The sequence below is a fragment of the Mastomys coucha genome, unplaced genomic scaffold, assembly GCF_008632895.1.
Source record: "Mastomys coucha isolate ucsf_1 unplaced genomic scaffold, UCSF_Mcou_1 pScaffold22, whole genome shotgun sequence".
In the NCBI taxonomy this organism is placed as follows: Eukaryota; Metazoa; Chordata; class Mammalia; order Rodentia; family Muridae; genus Mastomys; species Mastomys coucha.
The window spans coordinates 29,191,196-29,201,809 of NW_022196905.1; the positions used below are offsets into that span (position 1 = coordinate 29,191,196).

General features: G+C 37.9%; 1 protein-coding gene across 2 annotated transcripts in view; it reads left to right on the plus strand.

The window, feature by feature from the left end:
• The window catches only part of Htt (huntingtin), a 149,963-nt gene that overhangs the window by 27,294 nt on the left and 112,055 nt on the right, over positions 1 to 10,614 (plus strand). For both annotated transcript variants that reach the window (XM_031341112.1, XM_031341113.1), the window contains exons 4-5: positions 2,038 to 2,097; positions 3,873 to 3,952. In XM_031341112.1, coding sequence (XP_031196972.1) covers positions 2,038 to 2,097; positions 3,873 to 3,952 — 140 coding nt within the window. The remainder of the gene's footprint in view (positions 1 to 2,037; positions 2,098 to 3,872; positions 3,953 to 10,614) is intronic.

The window sequence follows — 10,614 nt, forward strand, 5'->3', positions numbered from 1 at the left end:
TCTTTTTTGGGTTTTCGAGACTGGGTTTATCTGTAGCCCTGGCTGTCCTGGAACTTACTCTGTAGACCACGCTGGCTTCGAATTCAGAAATCTGCCTGCCTCTGCCCCCAAGTGCTGGGATTAAAGGCGTGTGCCACCACCGCCCGGATTTGATGTACTCTTAAATTTTATTTGAAAATAGTCTTAATTTTTGTCAGCTTGATTTGCTTCTTTTGTTCAAACTACAGCAGCAAAATCAGGGTCTGAGATTTGCTGTGGGGCCAGAGAGATTGGTTAAAAGAAGTTACTGCTTTTGCAAAAGACCTGATTTCAGTTCCCGGTACCATAAGGTGGCTTAAAACCACTTGGAACCCAAATTTCAGGGTTCCTGTGCCTTCTGCTGACCTCTATGTTCCTGTACACACACACCGTATACATACATACACTCAGGCACACATAAAATGAATTTTTTAAAAAAAGTTGGTAGAATGTTATACTCCTTCTGAACCAATTTTCCAAAGTGTGCCTCTGTTTTAACTTTGAAACTCATGGCCCAGTGGATGATCCCTGTGTCCTAGTTTGATCTCTGTTGCTGTGATAAAATATCCTGGCAAAAAACTGAAGGGAGAAAGAATTTGATTTAGAACTTCAGGTAACAGTCTGCATTCTAGTGAACTCAAAGCAATTAGAACTCAAAGCAGTTGGTCACAGCCACAGTCAAGGGCAGAGAGAAAAAAAAAATGCATGTGTGCTCATTACTCAGCTAACTTTCTCTACTTTTAATCTGTCCTGGGTCTAAAAGTTAGGTAACAGTGTTACTCATTTTCAGCCTTGGTCATCCCATATCAATCAAGGCAATCAAAATAGTCCTTCACAAATATGCCCACAGGACAACCTGATCTAGACAGTATCTTATTGAGACTTCCCAGTTAATCTAGGTTATGTCAGGTTGACAGAGCTAACCGTCTCTCCTTGGTCTCTAGATATCAGGTGTGCATGTGACTGAAAAGGAGAGCTGGGTCACTTTCTCTCATATTTTGACATGCCATTTTAGAAGAGAACAGTCTTAGGGACAAGAATAGGGTGCTTTTCTCTAATGTGGACTTTATTCCATTAGCCTTGATTGTGTGGCTTGAAGTCAGGTCCATGGACCTTATGTTTTAGTTAGGATTTTATTGCTGTGAATAGGCACCATGAGTACAGCAACTCTTGTAAAGGAAAACACTTGGTTGGGGCTGGGTCACAGTTCAAAGGTTTAGTTCATCATCGTGGTGGGAAGCATGGTAGCATGTAGGCTGACATGGTGCTAGAGAGGTAGCATAGAGTTCTATGTCTGTACTGGTAACAGGAAGAAAGACTGCCATTGGCCCTGTCTTGAGCATCTGAAACCTCAAAGCCCATCCCCAGTGACACACTGCCTCCAACAAGGCCATACCTCCCAATAACGCCATTCCCTATGAGTCTGTGGGGCCATTTTCAGTCAAACCATCATACCTTATTTCTGAGTTAGCCCCAAAGTGATCAGGGAAGGTCAAGAAATGAACTCTGAGGACTGTTAGACTTCCTAACTGACACTGAGACCTGGGTGGGTCAGGGAGTCGGGGCTGTGAGCATCTTCATCATTTTGTAAGTTTAGAACTCAAAAAAGATGATTCTGTGTTACATGTTCCCTGTCAGAGAGAAGGGCTCCAATCCTAATAATACAGCCCCCATAGCCTGCTTACTTAGAGGCTGTCACCTAAGCTGTCCAGGTGAGCCAGTGAAGACTGAGTACTTACTCTGAAAGCTTTAGGGTTAATTTTAATTTGATATTTTATAATATTTGATTATTATAAATGTTATCTTCTGGGTTTTTCCTAGTAAAGACCCATTTTTAGAATATTCTGTAATTTTTATATGCATTTACTTTTTTCTTAATGTATAGCTTCTTATTTAGTTGATGTTATGTTACTTTTCCTTAAAATGTGAACTTTTGGTTGCCATTTAGCTTTATGGGTAGAATTTAGAACTGTAGGTAGAATGTATCTTCTATAACAAGTCTCTTCTGTTTCTTTGTAGGCTTTGATGGATTCTAATCTTCCAAGGCTACAGTTAGAACTCTATAAGGAGATTAAAAAGGTGGGTCTAGCTCTGCATTATTGAGAAGATGATACTGCTTTACTGTTGAGAACCCTATGAGATTTTTATCTTGCAAGTTACTAAGTAACACTGTTGGAAGTGCCATTTGGTGAAGTGGAGTTTAGTTTTTTTTTTAAAACGTACTCCTCATTTTCTTTAATTGAAATAGAAATTTAAAGCACCAACTTAATGTTTTAAAAGATTGGTTTGTTTTATTATGTGGTTATGAGTTTTTCCTGTGTGTATATCTCTGCACCATGTATGTGCAGTGCCTATTGAGGTCCTCTGCAAGAGCAGAAAGTGCTCTTAGCCCCTGAGCTCGAGCTCCTCACAACTAACTTATTTCCTTCCTTCCTTCCTTTTCATCCTTTCTTCTTTCCTTCCTTCTTTCCTTTCTTTCTTTCTTTCTTTCTTTTTAGCATGACCCCAACCAGTTTAGAGGTTGAAGGCAGGTTTATTTTTTGCTGATCTGCTTTTATACCATTTTAAATACATGCAAGTAATAAGGTCAAGTGGTACAATAAACACAATTAGTCAAGGAACAAGCAAGGCAATAAACCAAGTCCCATGATCATTCCCGTGATCGCTGTTTCTAAGGGCTTATCTGGATGACCAAAATATCTGAGCCTACTTCCCTGTCCTAGCCCAAAGTCATATTCATGCCTGAAACCTACTTCCCTGTTCTAGCCTAAAATTAGATTCCTGCCTGAACTTGCTTCCCTGTTCTAACATAATATTAGATTCCCACCTAAGCTTACTTCTTTGTCATGGCCCATTGTCAGAGTCCTGCCAAGTGGCCCCAAAAAGCTCTCCACATCTACCCCTTTTTTATTTCATAAAAAAGACTGTGCCTGTCTTAGGTGGTTCAGACAAGAATGCCTTCTTTACCTGTCATGGAATATGCATTATCAAAAGCAATGCATTTCTGTCTTAGGTTGGTAAGGCTCTGTGCAGAACTTACCTGTCATTGGCTGCCAGCCTGATAAATTAATAACTCTGTCTGGGGATTCATTTTTAGTTTCAAGTCATGTATTTTGGCTGCCAACATATTGATGTTGTTAAAGGCAAGTTTTATTACAATAGGCAGAAATAAAAGTATTCCCAGGACAAGAAGGGACTAGCATGATCAAGCTATATATGCCATTCTTGAAGCTTGACCAAGATGGAAATACTGACCTTAAACCATGAATAATTTTAACAGCAATATCTGCAGCATCAAAGCTCAGTAGAGTAGCATTCTTTAAATTCATAATCTCACTATGCAAAGTTAAAACATCCAGAGAGGTGTTAGAATTATGCTAAATACCCTGAAAGTATCTTTGAATTTTCCCAATTATCGTGAAAATGACATTGTAAATTTTAGAAGTAACACAAATCCCTTGGTATTTAGCATGACACTTGAGATGGCTTCTTACTTTTAAACTCTGATCCTCCTCTCTAATAATTTGAATATTATCAATAAAAAGCATCAATCCATTGTTCCAAATGCCTATCTAAATCTTCTTTCCTTCCTTTCTTTCTTTTTTTTTTTTTTAAAAAAAAAAACAAAAAAAACCTGTACTTTTATAATTGAAGCCCTCTGGGCCTTAAAAATCTTTGAAGTAGTTACCATTTATTTCACACTATTAATTTGGATTTTCTCTGATTAAATTAGCAGAGAAAGAGAATGCTTAACTCTCCAAGAGAGGATTCAAGCAGCTCCAATACCGTAGACCTAGCTGTAGAAAGTACATGTGACTCGTAAATGTAACACATCACTTGTTAACCCCACTTAGAATGGTGCTCCTCGAAGTTTGCGTGCAGCCCTATGGAGGTTTGCTGAGCTGGCTCACCTGGTTCGACCTCAGAAGTGCAGGTAAGTTGTACCTCTGTATTATTTTTAAGATTTGTTTGGTAAATAGCTAGACCTGCCTATCTTATTTGTTCCAATGCAGATGTCTATCCTTGAGAGGTCATTCTTATCCACTCTAAGATGTTACCTATCTGTGTTCTGTCTGGTTGCTCTCAGCATTCCTTTCTTATATTTCTTTCCAAAGACCCATCTCTATTAGGAATACTCTCACATCCTCTATTAATGTGCTTCTCTTTTGTCCCATCATTCACCAAGAGACTTGTGGGATGTGTTTCCAGAGTAACATGGTCTCACCATCTTATTCTTTGCTTCATTTCCAATATGAATACAGTGAGCACTCAATGTGTTGGTTAAGGAATACTTACTGGATGACTGACAATTTTCCCTGAGCCCATCAGCAGGTGGTATAGCAAGAAACAATTTAGCCTCTGCTGGCTCTTTCCTGTCTCATCACTTTAGAAATACTATATTGACTCATTGGTCCAATGTTAATTCTTCAAACAAATAGGTTTTATTTCTTCAAGATAGCTTGATGTCTCACAAAAATAATCACCTCCTTCTGCAGGCATTCTAACCTCCTTGTCTTCTAAGTTGCGGCAGATGTCTGCCTAAAAAAGTTGGCTGTAATATATGTAGGTCTACTTGCTATATAGGAGGGCCTTGGCTCCACTATAGCAGACACCCCAGTGTCAGCTATTTCTTTTTTCTCAGTCTTGCTTTATACACGTTTTTCTCTCTAAGGTAAGGAATGGGTTGTTGTTTGAAGGCCCCATTTAATTTGACCACTTTTTTACCCCTAGGGATTATGCAGCTTTCCTGGGGAGCATAAAAGAAACCTGTGCTGATTTCTAATTAAAAGAGGCTGGCTTACCAAGCAAAAGTCCCATCATGTCTGGCTTGCCAAATTAGTGGGTTTACTTGGCTTATATACAAAGCACAGACAACTCTTAAGCAGCTATGCCTTTAAAGCTTCACCTCTAGTCAGTTTGTCTTTTACATACCCCAGTCCTTCTAAGCTTATGTATTCCTGTAGTACAAAGGAATGATGATTGGAATCTTGGGATCTTAATGGCAGTCTCTTCTTCTCCGCAAAAGGGAGTGATACCAGACTATCCCATAGACCTAGGCATCTGCTCTGTAGTTCTCCATTCTTTGTTGTCTGCTTGTGACTCCAAGGTCTCCATATAAGTCACCACAGCTACTCTGTTTTATGATAGGGATGGTCATGTCAAATGTAGAGGAAAGAGCTTTTAACACTACTGTTTCAGCAAAATGATGTCCACGCTTTATTTTGTTTTTTAAATGTTATTGTATAAGGTACGTGTTAGTACCTATATGTAAAAAGGTCAGAGGTGTCATTCCTGGTCCTTAGGAGCTGTCCAGCTTGTCTTTTGAGATACAGTCTTCACTGTCCTGGGATCTGCTGATGAGACTTGGCTGGCTGCCTCTTAACCTCAGAAATTCACTTGTTTCTGACTTCCTAGTGCTGGGATTACAAGTGAGCACCACTATGTCTGGATTTTTATGTTGATAATAGGGATCAAACTCATATCCTGTGCTTGCTGCATAAGCTATCTCCTTTGCTCCCTCCAGTTTTGTTTGTTTGTTTTTTCAAGATAGGGTTTCTCTGTGTAGCCCCCAGTTTTTGTTTTTAAAGTAGTATCTTTTTAATCTATTGTTTTCTATTTAAATTATATTTTAATAATTGCTATAATTTGTGGCAACTTTTTTTAATATTATCTTTAATCTTTTCTTACAGTCTAGTCTTTATTCCCCTCCTGACCCACCCTCCCACAGTTTCTCAACCTATTCCTCCTCTCCCGTCTCCAAGAGGATGCTCCCACCCCCTCGTACCCTCACACCCTACCAGGCCTCCCCACTCCTTGGGTCCTCAGGGGTAGGTGCGTCTTCTCTCACTGAGGCCAGACCAGGTAGTCCTCTTCTGTAATCAGTGTTGGGGGGGGCTCAGACCCCATGCATGCTGCCTGGTTGGTGGGTCAATGTCTGAGAGATCTCAGGGTTCAAGGTTAGTTGAGACTGCTGGTCTTCCTTTGGGGTCACTCTCCTCCGTAGATTTTCCCAGCCTTTCCCTAATTGAACTGCAGGAGTCCCCAACTTCAGTCCAGTGGGTGCATCTGTCTAAGTCAGCTGCTTGTTGGACCTCTCAGAGGACTGCCATGGTAAGCTCCTGTCTATAAGCACACCATAGCATCCGTAATAGTATCAGGCCTTGGAGTCTCTCACCTCCCAGGTCTCTGGTATTTTCTAGAGGGCCCCCCTCCCCAAGGGTGCATATTTCCATTCATTCTGCTGTCCCTCAGGGCATCTCTCCTGTTTCCCCCATCCCCATACCCGATCATGTTTCCCTTTCCCTTCTCCCTCCTCTTCTCTCCCTCCTAGTCCCTCCTTCCCTCCATCTCTTATGATTTTTTTTCTTCTCCTTCCCAAATGAAACTGAAGCATCCTCATTTGGGCTCTTCTGCTTGTTAGCCTTCTTTAGTTCTGTGGTTATATCCTAGGTGTTCTATACTTCTTTGGCTAATATCCACTTATTAATGAGTATATACAATTTATATCCTTTTGGGTCTGAGTTACTTCACTCCTAAGGATATTTTCTAGTTCTATCCATTTGCCTGCAAAATTCATGATCTCCTTGTTTTTAATAGCTAAATAGTATTTCATTGTATAAATGAACTATATTTTCTGTATCCATTCTTTTTCTGTGGGACCTCTGGGTTGTTTCCAGCTTCTTTTGATCACAGATAAGGCTCCTATGAACATAGTGGAGCATGCATATTTGTGGTGTGGTGGGGCATCTTTTGGGTATATGTTCAAGTGGCGTAGTTCGGTCTTCAGGTAGATCTATTTCCAATTTTCTGAGGAATGTCCAGATTGATTTCTAGAGTGGTTGTACCAGTTTGCAATCCCACCAGCAATGGAGGAGTGTTCCTCTTTCTCAACATCCTTGCCAACATGTGCTGTCACCTGAGGGTTTTTTCTTTTTGTTTTTTGTTTGTTTGTTTGTTTTTTTGTTTTTCGAGGCCACCTGAGGTTTTCATCTAAGATCTTTTCCAAAAAAGAAAATCCTCTCTTCACATAATAATCAAAACACTAAATGCACAGAACAAAGAAAATATTAAAAGCTGTAAGGAAAAAAAGTCCAAGTAATATATAAAGGCAGACCTATCAGAATTATACTAGACTTTTCAACAGAGACCCTAAAAGCCTGAAAAGCCTGGACAAAGTTTATGTAGATTTTAAGAGAACACAAATGCCAGCCCAGGTTACTAAATTCTGCAAAAATCTCAATCATCATAGATGGAGAAACCAAAATATTCCATGACAAAACAAAATTTAAACAATATCTATCTATTAATCCAGACCTACAGAGGATTCTTTAAGGAAAACTCCAACACAAGGAAGATATCTACACCAAAGAAAAAACAAGAAATTAATCATCTCACAACAAAACCAAAAAGAGAGAATCACATACACATAATGCCACCTACAACAACAAACAGAACAGGAACTAACAATCATGTCTTTAATACCTATCAATATCAATGGACTCAATTCCCCAATAAAAAGACATAAGTTAAAAATCCTGGATATGCAAGCAGGATCCAGCATTTTGCTGCATTCAGAAAACACACCTCAGTGACAAAGACATACACTACCTCAGAGTAAAAAGCTGGAAAATAAACTTCCAAGAAAATGGTCCCAAGAAACAAGCGAGAGTTGCCATCCTAATATCTATAAGTGTATAAAATAGACTTTTAGCCAAAAGTTATCAAACAAGATGAGAAAGGACAATTCATATTTATCAAAAGAAAAATCCACAGAGAAAAAGTCTCAATTCTGAACATCTATGCCCCAAATGCAAGTGCACCCACATTCATAAAAGAAATGTTCCTAAAGCTCACAGCATATCCCACACAATAATACTGGGAGACTTTAACACCCCATTCTCACCAATGGACAGGTCCATTTATTAATTTAATTAATATTAAAGAAGTCCTTTAAAATTTCCTTTGAGAAAACAGAAAAAATTTCTAGAAAATGGCCTAAAAATTGAAGATTTCATAGGAAAAAAATGATAGTAAAAAGGAAAACACAGAAAACCTATGTCTCCTATTTTAGAAAGCAAGTGGTCACATTTTCTGACCATTGAAACAGAAACCAAACAGGGATATAATGAAACTAATAGAGGTTATAAACCAAATGGACTTAACAGATACCTGTATAGAACACCCTAAAAAAAGAATCTACCTTCTTCTCAGCACCTCATGGTACCTTCTCCAAAACTGACCATATAATTGGTCACAAAACAAGCCTCAACAGATACAAGAAGATTGAAATAATCCCATGCATCCTATCAGATCACCACAGACTAAGGCTAGACTTCAGTAACAACATAAACAACAGAAAACCCACATACACATGGAAGCTGAACAGCTCTCTACTCAGTGATAACTTTGTCAGAGAAGCAATGAAGAAAGAAGTTAAAGACTTCCTGGGATTCAATGAAAATGATGACACAGCATACCCAAACTTATGGGACACAATGAAAGCAGTGCTAAAAGGAATAATTATGGCACCAGGTGCCCTCATAAAGAAATTGGAGAGATCCTACATTAGCAACTTAATAGTACATCTGAAAGCTCCAGAACAGAAAGAAGCAAACACACCCAAAAGGAGTAGACAGAAGGAAATAGTCAAACTCAAGACCAAAATTAACCAAAGAGAAACAAAAAGAATGATAAAAGAATCAACAAAACAAGGAGCTGGATCTTTGCAAAAATCAACAAGGTAGAGAAACCCCTAGCCAAACTAACCAAAGGGCACAGAGACAGTATCCAAACTAACAGAATCAGAAATGAAAAGAGAAACATAACAACAGAAACTGAGGAAATCATCATAGCCAACTACAAGAGCCTATACTCAACAAAACTGGAAATCTAGATGAAATGGATGATTTTCTAGACATATACCATGTACTAACGTTAAATCAAGAGCATGTAAACTGTCTAAACAGTCCCATAGCCCCTAAGGAAATAGAAGAAGTCATTAAAAACCTCCTAACCAAAAAAACTCCAGTGCCTTTAGTGCAGAATTCTTTTTTTTTTTTTAACTTTTATTGCATTATAATGAGAAAAGTTACATGATTTCAATTTATCTGAATTTGTTAACATTTTAAAACATTTTAAGTAAATAGAATTAAATCACATTCTTATTTCCTTTTTGTACCCCAACTCCTCCCAGAGACCCCCATTCAATACCTATAATATCTTTTTTGTCATATTCCTTAAATTTACAAAATATTATAACAATATAAATAAGTATTATAAAAGTTGTTTGATATAAAACAACAATTTAACAGTCTTATGTAGATGCTTGTCTACAGCAATACTGAAAATACATACGTTTTTCTCAATATAAATTTTCTTTTCTTTTTTTTTTTTTTGGTTTTTCAAGACAGGGTTTCTCTGTGTAGCCCTGGGTGTCCTGGAACTCACTTTGTAGACTATGCTGGCCTCGAACTCAGAAGCCTGCCTGCCTCTGCCTCCCAAGTGCTGAGACTAAAGGCGTGCGCCACCACTGCCCAGCTCAATATAAATTTTAAATAACTCCAAATATATTAACTGTATATTTCAAAATAATAGATCACTACTAGTATTTTCTTAAATGAACATAAATATATAAAGTGTTTTTGTTTGTTCGTTTGTTTTGTATTTAGTAGAGTTTAAAATCTTGGCTCTTACTGTGGTACAAGCCCAAAATAAGAACAATTTTTAGACATTGGATTTCATTGTAATAAGGCTGTAATTCAATGCCCCTCACATCACCAAAGGATTTTACCTTCATCATAGCTAAGCTGAGAGTTGACAGTTAGGAATGAATTGTAGGCATGAGTTTTGGATACAGACTTCCTGCTATGGTCAAAGCTATTTGACTTGAGTGAGTGACTTTATTCTCAGGCCACAGAGAACAGGTTACATTCATTTAAGAAATGGTGTAGGTATTAAGATGGTCTATCCATAAAGTCATTCACCAGTGAACAATGGTTCTGCTTGGAGGGTGGCACAGACATTAGGTGAGGGTAAGAATCTGGTTCATTGACTGTGATAATTTGGAAAAGCATTCATCTCAGAGAAAGAGTAACTTATAAAGACCTCTTCTTTAAACTTGATACAAGAGTTACAAATGTCAAAGAAAAGCATTCAGTCTCACTCTTTGTTATTCTCTTACAAGCCACCTCCCAAGTTAATTGTCTAAGTTTCTTTTGGGTATATAAATACTTTTGAGATATATAAGCTATTCTGAAAACCATAGTATAGTGTAAAAACATGAAATAAACAATACTACTAATAGAGAGGCTGAGATATGTGAAGCAAGATTTCAAGACCCGTATGTTGTACACAGCAAGACACTGTCATGAACAAAAAGGCTGAAAGTATATATAGATTGTACAATATTGGACCTATTTTTCCACTTACCAAATTAGAGAGACCATTGGATGACAATCAACAAATTTCTAATTCCTCATATTATTGGATTTCAATTGATTAGGGTATGTTGGTAATATTAATTTTCATATTAAGATACTAAGAAAAAGTAATTGTGACTTCCTGTTATTTTTGTTGTAAGAGGTGGAATTAGGTTTG